This window comes from Tiliqua scincoides, chromosome 6 (assembly GCF_035046505.1).
Source record: "Tiliqua scincoides isolate rTilSci1 chromosome 6, rTilSci1.hap2, whole genome shotgun sequence".
NCBI classification, from domain to species: domain Eukaryota; kingdom Metazoa; phylum Chordata; class Lepidosauria; order Squamata; family Scincidae; genus Tiliqua; species Tiliqua scincoides.
Genome location: NC_089826.1, coordinates 89,633,731 through 89,651,581, shown reverse-complemented (window position 1 = coordinate 89,651,581; position 17,851 = coordinate 89,633,731). Strand labels below are relative to the sequence as shown.

The 17,851-nt window shown below is 49.4% G+C and overlaps 1 protein-coding gene across 1 annotated transcript in view; it reads right to left on the bottom strand.

Moving 5' to 3' along the window:
• Positions 1–1,213: 1,213 nt before the first annotated feature.
• The window catches only part of CRACR2A (calcium release activated channel regulator 2A), a 56,063-nt gene continuing 39,425 nt past the window's right edge, over positions 1,214–17,851 (bottom strand). The window contains exons 15-17 of the mRNA XM_066632956.1: positions 9,685–9,786; positions 1,521–1,597; positions 1,214–1,304 (exon numbers count right to left, since the gene is read on the bottom strand). Of these exons, the coding sequence (XP_066489053.1) occupies positions 1,214–1,304; positions 1,521–1,597; positions 9,685–9,786 (270 nt within the window). The remainder of the gene's footprint in view (positions 1,305–1,520; positions 1,598–9,684; positions 9,787–17,851) is intronic.

Genomic DNA, 17,851 nt, shown 5'->3' with positions numbered 1-17,851 from the left:
ATGTGCTCAGGGGGAAGGAGAAGCCTGCAGAAAGAATGACTGATGGATTGTCAGCCAGCTGCCCTCTCTGGCATTATTTTCCTCTAATTTAAAGGGCCCTTCTCATCAGCTTTGAGATAGAAAAAACTGTGGATACTTAGGTTATACCTGTAATCACTTGTATGACTGTCTTTCTGCAACAGTAAAAAGCAGTTTTTTAAACTGATTTTAAAGGGGTGCATTTTCCCCTTCTCCAGGGATCAGCACATTCCTTCTCATTTGCAGGGGCCATTCGTGTTGAGTCAAATCCGTGTATAAAAAATCCGTGTATAACAAGGCTGGACCTGTATTAATTAAATTTGATTTTGTCATGGAGAGGGGTCAATCTTTGTCAACCCCAGGAAGCAGGTAGATGCCTTAGCTCTGCCACTGACTGGGGGAGGCCACAGAGCAAGTGGGTGGTGAGCTGATGGGGGGAGCAAGGAGGTTCCTCCCAATTTTCACTTTTTAAAAAGCCTGGATGTGATGTCACTTCCAGTTGTGACATCACTTCTGGGCAACATTTTGAACTTGGCACAGGGCTACACGATCATTAGCTACGTGGCGCTCCTGAAAGGTGGCCCGCGTGATAATTGGGCTCTCCCATATATTGAAAATCTGATCAAGATTTGCATATTTCATCTTCTACCCTTTGCAGCTAATGAGTTCCTATGTGAGGAAAAAGTGCTTATTCCTGGCCATGATCTGTTTAATGACATCAGTTCCTGCTTAATGACATCACTTCTGGTGCTCAGCAGACACCTCGAATGCTATTCAGCCCATTATATGAAACGAGTTTGATACCCCTGATCAAAAGGGATTTTACTGAGGACAATTCTTGGGCATTTGTATCTTCCCAGTGACTTTAGTGGAATTTAACTGGTGTAAGTGGTCCTCAAGAAGAGCTTTGCAACTTTGCAAAGAGAGAGGAATAAGAGCGACTGAGATTGCGCATTCGCTAACATTACCTAAAATTACCAGCATGAGCCTGAGACCTGTAAACATGATGCAGTATATGCTGTAGTGTAAGCCAGATGGGACACTGGAGGTAAAGGTGAAATCACGAAGCACCATCCTGGGCAGGTTTGCTCACCAGCAAGTATCCTTGTGTTGAATAGGAATGACTCCTAGGACCAATGTTCCAGCTTGCAGCCTGGATGCCCTTCTGAAAGGGAAGAGTGCGTCGCGCCCCCTCCTACTGCCTGGAACAGCAAGCCTTCTTCTTGGAGTCCTGATGCAGCTGAATAGTCTTCTCTTTCACTTTGTCTTCTTGTTCTTTTAAAATTCTACCAAAAATAACAAAGGAAAGATTGAAAAGGGGGAAGACAGAGAGACCGAAGCAGGGACTTGCAGCCTCTGATCAGGGGGCCATCGACCAGCCGCCTCTGCCCAAGAGCTGTCAGCCAGGAGCCTCTGGGATGCTTTCTGCTGCGTTCTCTGCAGATGAGAGCTGGGAGGCCCACAGTTCGTGCTGCATTCTTAACAGGAGCCATTTTTCTTACCTAGCTAAGTGCAGCACAGATTCACTGGTGTTGTGGCCAGATAAGGCACTGCATTCATAGAAGGTTAAACTGTAATCCTGGAACAGACAGAAGAAAGGAACGCTTGCGTTAGTTTTGCACCAAGCGCCTGAGGAAAATGGCAGAAACCATGGCTGGGGGGAGGCAGCCCAATAGCTGAGTAAGAGATGCACCATTTGGATGAAGCTGATAAAAACGTTGAAATGTAGGCATGTATGCCTAGCACACTGGTGCTGTAACCCCCTTTTGGCTCTCACGGAAGGCGACGAGCCGGAGCACATGAACTGCCCACCACTGGGAGTAGCAAGTGGCCAGCTTCATGTGGCAATGGACACCAGATGCCCCAGGTAGGATTGCATGGGGGGCAGAGATGCAATGGAATGGGGTAGCGATGGGAGTAAGGAGGAGGGTGAATTAGGACCAGGAAGGGGCAGAGTCAGCAGCGGTGTCTGCCAAATCCTAACCCCTTTTCTGTGCCCATTCCACCTTCACAGGTCCACTCAGACTTGTAAGCTGGAACAGGTCTAAGTAGACCCACCAGGCCAGCAGAGACCTTCCGTGGGGCAAGAGAACAAATGTTCCCTTTCCCCAGGAAGGACTCTGGAGATCAGAACTTCCCCCTTCTAGGGCCTGATCTGCCTTCACGGACCAACGTGGCCTTGCACCAGCAATACTGTTGGGACAGTCCAAGGGCAGCTGCTCAAGCTTACCCTGGGGCAAGGGGGCAAACGTCCCCTTACTCTGAGGAGACCTCCAGCCGCCAAAACTCCCTCATGGGGTACAGCAGGAGCCATGCTGCCACCGCTGCATTGCTGCAAGGGGAGGTCGGCTTGAGCTGTAAAAATACAAACAAAACTATCAACAAACCCTGTTTTCCTGTTTCTTGAGTTGGTTCCTCAGATCACAGTATTTTGGTTTGGGGTTATTGGTTTGTTCATAGTTTTTGTTTATTATGGTATTTTTGAAAGAGACATTTCAGGCCATGAATTCAACTGATCTCCTTTAGAGGGTCTCCAGATTTTATTGCACCAAGTCACATTGGGGGGGGGGGGTGTTTCAGTTAAATTAAACTTCCAGGAAGTTTTGCAAATGTTCAGTTAAGAAGTTGCATTTCTCTCATGTAAAGCTCCCAAATAAGCCTTCCTGCTAACTCAATGGGATGTGCAGACCTTTCTGACCACATCCCACTGAAGGCCGCGTGGTCCTGACAATCTGCCCTGCCGCCTGTTCCGTGCTTGAGACAGGAGCCTTCCGCTGCCAGTTTTTACCTTCCCGGGTCTGACAGGCGGAATGCTGGCTTCAGGCTCGAAAAGGCAGGCTTTAGTCCCTCACCAAGTAGTCTCCTCATGCACCTGGTCACCTTATCTCAGTTTGGTCAGTGCCGGATGGATGTCTGCCCAGGAAACCCTCCGGCTGACGTCCATGCTCTGACCTTCATCTTCTGTCATCTGCAGCTGCATTGTGTGACCCTCGCTTCAGAGTATGTCCATGCTCTCCCAAAGTCCACATTACCAAGTCTTGTGCGCTGAGCAGAAGGACCATCTTTCCCATCCTGCTGTCCTCCTCTCCACTCCTTCCTCCACCCCATCTTTTTTCTTCTTGCCAGCTTAAATCCTCCCAGCTTTCATTGGTCCCCCACCCCCTGGTCTCCAGATCTCATCCTCAAAGACCTTTGCCATGCTTGGCCTGCCAATCCTGCCAATGAGAGACCATGTCCAAGTCCCACAGCCAGCCTCAGGAGAAGCCAGAAGCCTCAGGAGCGACACTGGGCAGCTGCCGCCAATGGTTTTGGAGCAGCAACTGTCTGTGGATCACACTTGGAGAAGTACCTGCCTTAGCAGACGTGTCAATCTGGACAGGATTGCCCGGAAGGAGGACTTTTGGAAAAGCCCATTGGTTGAGCATTGCTGTGTACAAGAAAGCACACCTGCTGGAAAAGGAGAGCTTTTCACACACACCCCAATTCATCAGGGGGAACCTGTGCTAATCTTGTAGTCATCCTTGTGGCTCACATTGCTAGCCAGAAGGCCAGTGCACGTGACAGGACTGGCCTTCACCCAAAGTTCCCCACATTGTCGCTGTGGACGTACCATGGAGGTCAACCCCCAAAGTGGACCCTGCGGATTCAGTTTTGCCGTGTCCTCCAGGACTGGCTCAAATCTGGATTTGGAAGCAAACTCCTAGTTTGGGGGAGAGGGCAGCTGAGGGCCAGACTCACAGGCTCCTTCTGGCTTAGCAGGCCCTGCCTATTAATTGGAACACTCCCAGGAGGCTGCCCTGTGCACCAGCATGGCTCAGTCAGGTCTGCCTGAATGGCCACAGCAGAGAACTAGACGGGAAGAGGTGCAACCCCTCCTCCTTTCAGGCAGACAGGCGGCTCCTCCAATGTCTGGCCAAACCAGGCAGCTCTCCTGGTGTTTCAGTCCTCATCTGAATTACCTGAACAGCTCACACTCATGGGGATTATGGCATTAAGAAAAGGGAATACAGCTTGGACTTTCATAACTTGCTGCAGACAGGACACTCTGGTTGGAAGCAGGAGTGGAGCAGATTTCTTTGCTTTACATAAGAACATAAGAACAGCCCCACTGGATCAGGCCATAGGCCCATCTAGTCCAGCTTCCTGCATCTCACAGCAGCCCACCAAATGCCCCAGGGAGCACAACAGACAACAAGAGACCTGCAAGGCCTCCTGGGAATTGTAGTTAAGAACATAAGAACAGCCCCACTGGATCAGGCCATAGGTCCATCTAGTCCAGCTTCCTGTATCTCACAGTGGCCCACCAAATGCCCCAAGGAGTACACCAGATAACAAGTGACCTCATCCTGGTGCCCTCCCTTGCATCTCACATAGCTCATTTCTAAAATCAGGAGGTTGCGCATGCACATCATGGCTTGTACCCCATAATGGATTTTTCCTCCAGAAACTTGTCCAATCCCCTTTTAAAGGCGACTAGGCTAGACGCCAGCACCACATCCTGTGGCAAAGAGTTCCACAGACCGACCACACGCTGAGTAAAGAAATATATTTCTTTTGTCTGTCCTAACCCGCCCAACACTCAATTTTAGTGGATGCCCCCTGGTTCTGGTGTTCTGTGAGAGTGTAAAGAGCATCTCCCTATCCACTCTGACCATCCCCTGCATAATTTTGTATGTCTCAATCATGTCCCCCCTCAAGCGTCTCTTTTCTAGGCTGAAGAGGCCCAAACGCCGTAGCCTTTCCTCATAAGGAAGGTGCCCCAGCCCCGTAATCATCTTAGTCGCTCTCTTTTGCACCTTTTCCATCTCCACTATGTCCTTTTTGAGATGTGGCGACCAGAACTGGACACAATACTCCAGGTGTGGCCTTACCATAGATTTGTACAACGGCATTATAATATTAGCCGTTTTGTTCTCAATACCTTTTCTAATCATCCCCAGCATAGAATTGGCCTTCTTCGCTGCCGCCGCACGTTTCTGCTCCCGGGGGTGCGAGGGTGGCACTAACTGTAGCACAATGACAGTTCTTTACTTTTTCCACTGACCCCAAACCTCAGCGCCACTTTCCTGCTCAGGAGGCCCCTGGAGAGCTGATTATCCAGTTTTGTGCCTGAGGTGCCTCCGGCCTCCTGGGCCTTCCTCTCCGAATTCTCCTTGAGAACTCACCCTGTCAGTCAACTGTCCTTCTCAGTGATGAGGAGTTCACGGGCCCCAGAGTGGATATGCGCAGACACAGAGCTGGAGGAACAGGAGTCCCATTTTGCGGCCTGCATGAGGATGCACTGGTGAGCAGAGCCGCAGAAGGGGTTCTGCTTTTCCCCTCCTCTGCAACTTTCTCTCGCTCTTCCATGCAGCCCTCAAAAGATCAGGCAGAGGCTTAGAGTTCCCTAAATGCAAGAGTTGCATAGCTAAATATCCATTGGGGGAGGTGTCTGCCATGTGACAAAGGAAAAGGTGTCCTCTTGCTTTTTTCCTCCCTCTGGAACCTTCAGCACATGTCATGCATCCCCCCAATTCTAACCTGAACCTCCAGCATCTTATAGCACAGCAATTTTCAATTTTTCATCTCATGCCACACTGACGAGGCACTACAGTTGTCAAGGCACACCATTTTTTGACGATTGTCAAAGCACACCACACTGACAGCAGGGCTCACATTCCCCAGTGGCTCCACTAACAAATGATCCTCCCCCAAACTCCTGTGGCACACCTGCAGACCATCTCCGGCACAGTGGTTGAAAATGGCTGCTAGAGCAGTTTGGTTGCTGGCCTATCTCCCCCCCCTCCCCATTTCACCATGCTTCTCCAACTGACAATGGGTTGTTTTGGACCAAAAGACCAACCAGCCCCATGTGGCACAGGAAGGGGACACAGGTGACCCACGCACACCCTCACCCCTCCACTCACTCACAGGGAAAGGCAGCTGGGATAACTCCCCTTCCCCATGTGATTAAAGACCATGCCCTGGATTCCCCCAGATGGGAATTCTTCCCTGCATGAGGCCAATTCAGTTGCAGCACCGGCTCCCATGGAAAGCAGCGCTGGCCCAAGAGGACTGTCGATACCCCCCCACCCCCACCTTCTCAGGGTCAGCTTGAGCTCTGCGTGCCCGAAGGGAGGAAAGGAGAGGGGGCCCCACAACTCCTGCTCCCATGGAGACCAGCGCTGGCCTGAAGAGCTTTGTTGTTGGGGTCTGTCTGTCTGTCTGTCTGAATAAATAAATAAATAAATAAATTCAGAGTTCAAAATATTTTCCCCAGCAGGCCACGATCGGCCTGTGGCTCCTGCAGGCCACTGAGCTGGCTTCATCACTGATGGGCTAGGTTTTAATTTCTCTACTGTCTCCCTCCCCCTTTTTTAAATTTATTAACTGATATGTTTCTGCCTGCCTGGGAAATCTCCTAAGTAGACAGAGATCACTACCTTGACTACAGTTTGTCCTGCTTCGGTACCAAGCTGATGGGCAAAGATGCCCAAGGCTAGAGCAATACGAAACAAAGCATGTGCAGAGTGCCCCTCTTGCCTTGCAGGAGTGCTTCTGCTCAGGGCTCCAGCCAGCTTGCAGCAGGAGAGCGGTGGTGCCGCCTGGGGTTTGCCAAGAGGGAAAGAGATTGCAGGAGAAGGAAACGCGAGGGGATCTTTCCCCCTTCCCATTGTCCTGCTGTGCACTGCAGCATTGCAGAGCTCTGGTGCGGGGCTGACTTCAGCCCCAGTCTGAGCATTTTCATGCTCTATGTTGGGGAGGCATTCTGGGGAACAACAACAACAACAACAGTATTTATATACCGCTTTTCAACAAAAAGTTCACAAAGCGGTTTACAGAGAAAATCAAATATCTAATGGCTCCCTGTCCCAAAAGGGCTCACAATCTAAAAAAATGCAACACCAGCAGATAGCCACTAGAAAAGACACTGTTGGGGTGAGGTGGGCCAGTTGCTCTCCCCCTGCTAAATAAAAGAGGAGCACCCACTTGAAAAAGTGCCTCTTAACCAGTTAGCAGGGGTTAACTGTCCCCTCCACAACAAGGCCCCTCCACAACACTGTCCCCTCCACAACAAGGCCAGCTTCAGGGCAACTGGACCAATTTGGGCCTTGCGCCCGCTCTGGCATGGAATTTTCCATGCCGAGGCATCACAAGGAAAGCACGGCAAGTGGAGCATTTTCGCTGGTCAGCCCTCTCTCCCAGCCCGGCTCTAACTGGCTTGAAATTGCTGTCCTGGAAGCAGTTGGTGGTGATGCCGCTGGAGTGTGCCCAGCCACTGCCGTCCATCTTGGTGAGTAAGGGGCTCCGCATGGCCCCACAAAGACATTTTGCATTGGGCCCCACAGCTACTAAGGCCGGCTCTGCTCTCCAAACCTCCTCATATGTTGTAGGGAGGGAGGGGTTTCAACCTTTGACATGAATCCCTCCTCTGTTCCTCTATAAGCTTCAAGGGGCTCGAGGAGACCCGTCTCCTCCCCTTGATCTTTCTCCCAAAAGGGCACTAAGTGCTCTGACTGTCTTTTTCTGTAGGTCCTGGAAGGCACAGCAAAGATGTCCCGGCTGAGGCATTAAAAGCAATATTTAAAGGAAAAATATCTAGACTTCTGCTTCCCTAGCGGGCCCCAAAGTATTGCGAAACCACATTCTTCTTTTTGGCAGACCCCCTTTTGCTTCCCAACCAGTATTCAGACACCAAGGGACTGTGGGATTAGTGAGGAGGAGGAAGAGGAGAAGAACACATCTAACAGACTGAACACAGCTGATGGATCACAAAAAGGAAGCAGCCCATCAGTTAATAAGAAATGTCAAATTTGCCTTTACAGGCATCACACTGCAATTTAGCAATAATTAATATTCCATTAGTCTAAATCATAATAATAAGATCAGCAAGCAAACTGCAATCATTTAATTATGCTTCTGCTATTTCTAGCCAATGACATTTGTAAGAGCTCGCATTTCCTCCTTCACAGAGCCTTGTTAGTGGAGCATCGTTCATCTGAATGTGACCATTTTTTCTTGCTATTTTATTTTAGTTTGGTTTAAAAAAAAAAAAAAAAAGCGGTAGCAGAACCATTTCTTTCCCTTGCCTGCCATCTTACAATTAAGGCACTTGTAGGCTGCAGGCTACGATCATCCTGGATCTCAGCAGGATTCATTTTTAGCTTCACTTGTTGCACGTTTCTGAAAAGGGCTGGATGACACAGAGGACACCCACTCTCTCCATTTACTCATACCTTGAGCTGTGACTTGATTTTAGGCTTCTTTGAAAACATGCTTTTATAAGAAAGAATCACCTGAATTCATTCTGAGTGAGAAATCCCTGGAGCCTGAGAAGATGCCAGTGCATTAAAAATAAAGAAATTCAGCAGAAACTTTCTGAGAGGAAGGAGAAGAACGATCATCCTTCTACAGGAGTCAGCAAAGAGTTTTCTTTTGTACAAACACAGGTAAAGATCCCCCGGCGCGCCAGAAGGCAGTTGTGGGTTAGAAGCAGAAGAGCAGAGGAAAGAAGAAGGGCAGGGCACCTCTCTCCTCTCTTCTCATAAGAAGGTTCTCTGCAGCAGATTCAGAAGCCGGCACGTGCAGAGATGGCTACACCATGAAGCAGCCTGAAACAGTTCCTTGGAGCGGCACTTGGGAGGGGCCCAACCTGACCTGTCAGCCTTGCCCCCTCTCCAGCCCTGCTGCTCCAGTGGGGCTCCAAAGCCCTTCCAGTGCATCAGAAGGTCAGTCGGAAGAGGACTGCAGCAGTAGCAGCCCCCCCTCGCTGCAGCAGTACTGGAGGAAGGGAAACAAAGAGCTGCCCTGGTTCCAGCTTTCGCCCCCCCCCCCCACTACGTGGTGCTTACAAAGCAGTGAGCAGGCAGGGAGAGGCAGTCTGGGGCCTGCACCCCTTCTCTGTCCTTAAAGTATCAGGGGCAGGGCACATGAACCCCTTTCCTTGTGCTGCTTCTGGTTCCAACGCAGCAAACTGCTCTGTTCCTGCCAGAAGTGGGACTGCTGCGGCGTCCTCTGATGTTAACACCCCTCGATCTGGCAGCCCCAGCTTGGCCTCCTGCAGGGAGCAGCTGCTGCCCCGTTCGCCTGCCACTTCAAAGCAGAGTCAGGGGCCGCAGCTGCTTGTCCCAAGAACGAGCAGAGCAGGGGGGTGCTCCTCCCCCACTCAAGAAGCACAGCAGGGCACGCCAGGCAAGCACTGCTGCAGCGCCCACAGTCCCAGATGTGCCCGGGGGACGGGACTGATAATGAAAGGAGAAGCACTACAGCCCGCCGAAAGAGCGGCTTATGCTGCTGCATAAGATTCACAGATTCACAGGCAGCTGCAGCAGTTGCTGACAAGAGGAGAAGCGCCTCCCTTCCCCAGCACGTCTAATGCTCAGGTGCGCACCTGCCCTCACCAGCACGACAGTCTGTGAAGGAGCCCTGTTGGAACAGGGAAGGTTCTGTGCCTTTTGAGCACACCGGAAAAGAAGCCTTCCCAGGCAATGAGGCAGTCGTGTCAGAGCATCTGCTTTTGACTGCAGCGCTTCCGCTCTCTGAGGGCATCAGGAACTCGAGGTCACACAAGGGCACTGCTCACTGACCACATGGCTGAGCAAGCCGCTTCCAAGCACCGGGTGCCACTTTCTGCTGGCTGTGTGACCACAGTGTGTGCACTGGGCACTTCCTTCGCACCGCCCTTACCTTGGCTAAATGCTCTCCGAGTCCTTTGGGGACTTCCCGTTCGTGTTCGTTGTCTGTTTTATTACCCAGTAAAAGGACAGGAATGTTCTCCCCTGTGGCCTCCTGCGGAAAAACAAATGGCCGTTACTATAGGGAACATTTTTCCTGAAGAAGCCGATAGGAGAGCCAGCAAACTGACACAAAGTGAGCATCTTCCATGGGACCCCAACAGGCAATAAATTAATGTCTGAGGAAAGGAGATTGTGCCTTAGATCAAGGAAAAGCAATGAAAGAGACATTCTGTTCCAATTATGAACATCACAGTGCGCACTGTCTTGGAAAACCACCTTGGAAATATATTTTTTTTCCCAATCTTTGGCGATAAGCAAAATTAACAAGGTATTCAGTGATCTGAAGTCTTTTAGAATCTAGCAGCTTTTCTAATCAGATCTGTAAAAGGACATCACTTTCTCCCAGGCTGGGTATTCTATTTACAGCATGGAAAAATACGTTGTAATAGGAAAGAAAATTAATGAATGGTTTCAAATGTTATTTTGAAAGATACTACAAGGCTAGCAATGCGGCCCTGATTACGACAGGAAATCTGTGGGTAGAGTCTGCCTGTATACTGCAGACAACCCACCCGGGGGGGGGGGTAGATCATGTATGTGCTTCACACAGAGACGCAGTGCAGGCACAGAAACTCCTGCCACCCAGCCTTTGGGGTGGAGAGTAAGTGTTGCCTCCATCAAAACGTTGTTTTCTCTCAAGTGCAGCCTTTGACTTTTTTCGTGTAACCAGTGACATCCATGGAAGTAACAAGATGCACCACTGAGACCAGGGTTAAACCACTTCCTGACAACCCCAGATGTGCAGAATCAAGCCTGCTTCTCTCTGTCTAGCTCCACCCTGGGCTGTGTTTCTTGGTCACATCCGTCTGTGATGGGACAGACGACAACAGAACCTTGGAAGCTGGTTTCTATTTTACTGCAGAGGCAGTGGCTGGAGACCAAAGACACCCATTTTTCAGCATTCCAGCTTAATGAAGCCTAAGGATCCTGTTCATCATACAATCCAGCAACCTGGCTTGCTTATCTCGCTGCAATTTGGCACAGGGAACCACCTCAAGAATCGGATGTGCTGCCAAATGCCAATTCAGGCTTGATGAAGTTTGGCTGACTTAGCCAAGTTTTTACAGTACTAAGCTGTGACGATCCCCTGCCTGGGACTATTTTTTGCTCACCCAAAACATGCTTGAAGGCTGTAGTAGTCCTATGCACACTTACTTAGGAGTAAGTCCCATGGAATTCAATAGTACTTCTGACTAGACATGTTATTTTTCTCCTTTGAGTGGTTTAGATAATATATATTCCTTTGGTTTTTGTTTTTGTTTTTTACTTTATTACTTCAGAAGTCATTTACAAATCACTAAACACAGAATTGCAAAACAGCCTCAAAGTACATGTTCTAGCATAACCTTTATTTAAATGCATATGGATTGAATTCAATCGGTACTTATGCCAAACAGAGATCTTCTTCAAATAGGGCGCAATCCAGCCCTTGACCTGGGCTGCTGCAAGTCCCCTGCGCTGGTGGCACGTTTGTGCCTCCTCAGGAGTTGGCTAGGCCATTGCGCAGTGGTGCACCGGCCTGCGGAGGCTGGAACAAGCCTCTGCTCCAACAGAGGCATCGAGGCTTGTGTCGGCCCAGGTGGGCCAAAGCAAGCCTCTGAGGTTGGTGGGGAGGGGCAGGGAAGAGACAGGAAGGGGGGCCTGGGTAGGGGAGGGGGTAGTGGGTGGCCCCAGGGTCAGGAATCCAGCAGTTATGCTGGATCCCAACCCCTGTTCCTGGGGAGAATGGGCAGCTTCAAGCCACTTCGCTCTCCTCGGACATGCACTACCTCAAGAGGTGGTGCGAGTCCGAGGTGCTCCCTGGGGCATTTGGTGGGCCGCTGTGAGATGCAGGAAGCTGGACTAGATGGGCCTATGGCCTGATCCGGTGGGGCTGTTCTTATGTTCTTAACTACAATTCCCAGGAGGCCTTGCAGGTCTCTTGCTATCTGGTGTGCTCCCTGGGGCATTTGGTGGGCCGCTGTGAGATACAGGAAGCTGGACGAGATGGGCCTATGGCCTGATCCAGCGGGGCTGTTCCTATGGTCACAGCCACTGCCACCAGCACTGAAGATCTAAGGTCACCCTGGCCAAGCCACTCTGATGTATCTGGATCCTTGGGCCGAGCCTCACCTGGCTGGCCTTTGTCACCAGCCCTGATTTTAACTTAATTTCAATCAAGTTATAAATCCAACAGTTGCTCAAGCGTCTCCCTTCTGTCGGTTTTGTGAAAGTGGAAATGCCCCCTGGCACCCATGGAAGCTTCCCTTCTTGGGCTCATAATGGCAGTGGGGGATGCCCCAGCCCCGTATGCCATAGTCCCAGTCCTTCACACACCCCACACGCTGCTCTTTTAATGAACAAAACACACACACACGCACGTCTTGGTGACTTTCCCCAAGATCCTTTCACCCAGAGGCATCAAGAACAGAACCTCCTACAGCTGAATGCCAGCAGAGACGGCTCCACCCATTCCAGTCCTGGAATGTGCCAATAAAGGGCAGTTGATGTTTCCAGCCCTGCTGTGCGAGATCCTTGAGTGAACAGGCGCCGTGACTGAGCTGGGGACTTTGCCCTGTGGTGGAGCTGTGGCCACCTCTGGAAAACGGTTTTGGAACTGAGTGGGACTTGGAATGAAATCCGGTCAGCAGCAGCTACCATGTGTTTTAACAGCCACTTCACCTGCCTCCCCCATGGGCCTGTTTTCATGTCCAACTCAACATTTATTTCCCAGTGCCAGACAGCTCTTGTTATTCTCATTACAGCTCTTCTGCTCCACGGACCATTTTTTTTAAACACACTGCGTTGCTGAGATCACCAGGTGTCAAGCGTCTCTCAGAAATAATTGTGGGGAATAATTCTGACAGGCCATGGCAAGTATCAGACCAAGGCCGAAAGGCCAAGGAGTAGTGCCACCTAGAGGTCAACTGCAAGCATTTCCCATATTAGCTCACTGTGCTTACCCATGCATTGAGTCGCAGTGTGAGAACATTTGAGTGGATTAGAGCACTGAGGACTCACAGACACTTCTAAAGGGGAGACTTGGTGGTTCTGCAAAGTGGGGTGAGGGCCAGGAAGCAGGAAAAAACAGCTGATCCTCTAAGCCCGTTTCTGATCTAAAGAACGCAATCCCAGAGTAGCATGGCATTTGCTGCAGATAATGCAGGCAGCAGCTCGGCACACAGTTAGGGCGGCATCATTCTCACTTGAGTCAACAGAACTTAAGCAGCCTAATAATGAAGTTCCAAAATTGTTTCTGAGAAATATCAAGGGCAGCATTGCAGGGGCGACGCGGCAGCTTCAGCTAAGTGACCTTTAATAAAGGACAGGCTGAGACCAAAACCAGAGAAGTACATAATGAAAAAGTCTTGTTCATCAAACAAGCAAGCGAGGAAGCAGAAGATGGAAGGAGGCTGGAGAGGAAGCCACACATCAGGCTATCTCCATTCATTTGTCACAAGGGCACAAACATGGGGACGCAACACAACAGAGATGTTTTGTCGCCTGTAGACCCAGCACCTAGCCTAGAGGCAGGTTAATACAACTCAGACATGTCCCCTGTCCCCTGTCAAAGACCTAGCTTTAATCCTCAAGTAACCTCAGAGATAGAAAACTACAATGTGCTTTGCATGGGGCTGCCTTTGAAGATGGCCTGGACAGTTCAGCTGTTGCAGCTCTTCTGCCCATTTCTTGTGGGTTTTTGCCACAGAGAGGACAGCAGTTCTTGCTTGCCTAGACTGGGCTGGATGTTTCCAGGCCAAACACCAGGAACTTGATACTATTGTCAATTCAGAATGTAACCCATGGCTGAAAAAGGCCTTTCTCTGGCACCTACAAAGGCAGGGGAGGTTCCAGTGGCAATGGTAGCATCATCTTTATGGAACATCCCCCCAGGGAGGGGCAGCAGACAACAGCCCCATTGCTTCCTTTTAGATGTGCCCCTAAAAACCTCCTCTTTTCCTAGGCATATGTGATGTGCCTCTTTTATCCTGGGGCAATGCTGCTGTTCTCAGCTGTTTTCCCTACTGGTTTTTAGGCTTGTTTTATATTATTCGTTAGTACTTGTTTTAACTTCTTATGTTTTAATTTATTGCAAATATTGCAAATTTATTCCTTGACTGTCAGGAAAGCTATGTAAGTTGGGGCCTAATCCTATCCAGCTTTCCAGTGCTGATGCAGCCATGCCATAATCTGTGCCCTGGTGCCCTCCCCTGCGTCTGGCAATCTGAGGTAGCCTACCTCTAAAACCAGGAGCTTGCACATACCTATCATGACTTGTAACCCGTAATGAACTTTTCCTCCAGAAATTTGTCCAAAACCCTTTTAAAGGCATCTAGGCCAGATGCAATCACTACATCCTGTGGCAAGGAGTTCCACAGACGAATTACACACCGAGTAAAGAAATATTTTGTTCTGTCTGTCCTAACTCTCCCAACACTCAGTTTTAGCGGATGTCCCGGTTCTGGCGTTATGTGAGAGGGAAAAGAGAATCTCTCTATCCACTCACTCTATTTCCTACATAATTTTGAACGTCTCAATCATGTCCTCCCTCAGGCGTCTCTTTTCTAGACTGAAGAGGCCCAAACGCTGTAGTCATTCCTACATAAGGGAGGTGCCACAGCCCGTAATCATCTTAGTCGCTCTCTTTTGCACCTTTTCCATTTCTACAATATTCTTTTTGAGATGTGGCAACCAGAACTGGACACAATACTCCAGGTTTGACCTTACTATCGATTTGTACAACGGCATTATAATATTAGCCATTTTGTTCTCAATATCTTTTCTAATGTTTCCAAGCATAGAATTGGCCTTCTTCACTGCCGCCGCACATTGGGTCGACACTTTCATCGACCTGTCCACCACCACCCCAAGATCTCTCTCCTGATCTGTCACAGACAGCTCAAATCCCATTAGCCTATATGTGAAGTTTTGATTTTTTGCCCCAATGTGCATGACTTTACACTTACTGACATTGAAAAGAATCTGCCATTTTGCTGCCCATTCTGCCAGTTTGGAGAGATGCTGCATTCTGCAGTGAGGGGGTAGTCAAAGACGCTTCCTCAAGGTAAGGGAACATTTGCATTGCAGTTGCATTGGCACAGGAAAACTGGATGGGAATGGGCCTTTTATGAATTAACTCACAGAGTTCTGAGTGTGGGGGGAAGCAAGGGATGGATGCTGGCGCATAACATTAAAAAGGTGGCAGAGCAGCTTTTAAACTGATCCCTGGGGGAAGGCCGACAGGAGCCGAGGGGCATCCGGTTCGGGACTCCTCATCCCTATGGGACGAGGATGGGGATGCTAGAGAACAACAAGGTAAAGGCAGAGTAGCAGAAGAAATTGGGAATGGTAGCGTGATGGGATGTGATAGACGGTTTGGCACAGTGAGAGGATGCAGGGACAAAGGAGCGAATAAGCAGCCCATCCTGGGGCATTCCGTGTACAAATGCTTTTATGCGAATGCCCGAAGTCTACGAGCAAAGGTGGGAGAACTGGAATGTCTGGTGACAAGGGAAAATATTGACATAGTGGGCATAACGGAAACCTGATGGAATGCGGAGAATCAGTGGGATACCGCAATCCCAGGCTATAAACTCTACAGGAGGGACAGGCAGGGGCGTGTTGGTGGTGGGGTGGCTGTTTATGTTAAGAAAGGAATAGAATCCAGCAAAGTAGAGATTGAAGGCGGGTCCGACTCCATCGTAGAATCTCTGTGGGTTAAATTACCAGGCCTGTGGAGCGATGTAATACTGGGGGTGTGCTATCGTCCCCCAGACCAGAAATTGGAAGGGGACCTTGAAATGAGGAAACAGATCAGGGAGGTGACAAGGAGGGACAGGGTTGTAATCATGGGGGACTTCAATTATCCTCATATTGACTGGGTCAATTTGTGTTCTGGTCACGAAAAGGAGACCAGATTCCTTGATGCTAAATGACTGTGCCTTAGAGCAGCTAGTCATGGAGCCCACCAGAGGACAGGTGACTCTGGATTTGATATTGTGCGGTACTCAGGACCTGGTTAGAGATGTCAATGTTACTGAGCCGTTGGGGAACAGTGATCGTGCTGCGATCCGTCTTGACATGCCCATCGGGGGAAGAATACCAGGCAAATCTCTCACAAAAACGCTTGACTTCCGACAGGCGGACTTCTCTCAAATGAGGAGGCTAGTTAGAAGGAGGTTGAAAGGGAAGGTAAAAAGAGTCCAATCTCTCCAGAGTGCAAGGAGGCTGCTTAAAACAACAGTAATAGAGGCCCAGCAGAGGTGTATACCGCAAAGAAAGAAGGGCTCCACTAAGTCCAGGAGGTGCCCGCATAGCTAACGAGCCAAGTTAGAGAGGCCATAAAGGGCAAGGAAGCTTCCTTCCATAAATGGAAGTCTTGCCCTAATGAGGAGAATAAAAAGGAACATAAACTGTGGCAAAAGAAATGTAAGAAGGTGATACGGGAGGCCAAGTGAGACTATGAGGAACGCATGGCCCGCAACATTAAGGGGAATAATAAAAGCTTCTTCAAATATGTTAGAAGCAGGAAACCTGCCAGAGAAGCAGTTGGCCCTCTGGATGGTGAGGGAGGGAAAGGGGAGATAAAAGGAGACTTAGAGATGGCAGAGAAATTAAATGAGTTCTTTGCATCTGTCTTCATGGAAGAAGACCTCAGGCAGATATCGCTGCCCGAACGGCCCCTCCTGACCGAGGAATTAAGTCAGATAGAGGTTAAAAGAGAAGACCTCAGACCTCTATCTTTCAGACCTCATTGATAAATTAAAGATCAATAAATCACCGGGCCCTGATGGCATCCATCCAAGAGTTATTAAGGAATTGAAGAATGAAGTTGCTGATCTCTTGACTAACATATGCAACTTGTCCCTCAAAACGGCCACGGTGCCAGAAGATTGGAGGATAGCAAATGTCACGCCCATCTTTAAAAAGGGAAAGAGGGGGGACCCGGGAAACTATAGGCCGGTCAGCCTAACATCCATACCAGGTAAGTTGGTGGAATGCCTCATCAAAGATAGGATCTCAAAACACATAGACGAACAGGCCTTGCTGAGGGAGAGTCAGCATGGCTTCTGTAAGGGTAAGTCTTGCCTCACGAACCTTATAGAATTCTTTGAAAAGGTCAACAGGCATGTGGATGTGGGACAACCCGTGGACATTATATATCTGGACTTTCAGAAGGCGTTTGACACGGTCCCTCACCAAAGGCTACTGAAAAAACTCCACAGTTAGGGAATTAGAGGGCAGGTCCTCTCATGGATTGAGAATTGGCTGAAGGCCAGGAAACAGAGTGGGTGTCAATGGGCAATTTTCACAATGGACAGAAGTGAAAAGCAGTGTGCCCCAAGGATCTGTCCTGGGACAGGTGCTTTTCAACCTCTTCATAAATGACCTGGAGACAGGGGTGAGCAGTGAGGTGGCTATGTTTGTGGACGACACCAAACTTTTCAGAGTGGTGAAGATAGTCTCCAGGACCTCTCCAGACTGGCAGAATGGGGAGCAAAATGGCAGATTCTTTTCAATGTCAGTAAGTGTAAAGTCATGCACATTGGGGCAAAAAATCAAAACTTCACATATAGGCTAATGGGATTTGAGCTGTCTGTGACAGATCAGGAGAGAGATCTTGGGGTGGTGGTGGACAGGTCGATGAAAGTGTCGACCCAATGTGCGGCGGCAGTGAAGAAGGCCTATTCTATGCTTGGAAACATTAGAAAAGATATTGAGAACAAAATGGCTAATATTATAATGCCGTTGTACAAATCGATAGTAAGGTCAAACCTGGAGTATTGTGTCCAGTTCTGGTTGCCACATCTCAAAAAGAATATTGTAGAAATGGAAAAGGTGCAAAAGAGAGCAACTAAGATGATTGCTGGGCTGGGGCACCTTCCTTATGAGGAAAGGCTATGGCGTTTGGGCCTCTTCAGCCTAGAAAAGAGACGCCTGAGGGGGGGATGATTGAGACATACAAAATTATGCAGGGGATGGACAGAGTTGATAGGGAGATGCTCTTTACACTCTCACATAATACCAGAACCAGGGGACATCCGCTAAAATTGAGTGTTGGGAAAGTTAGGACAGAC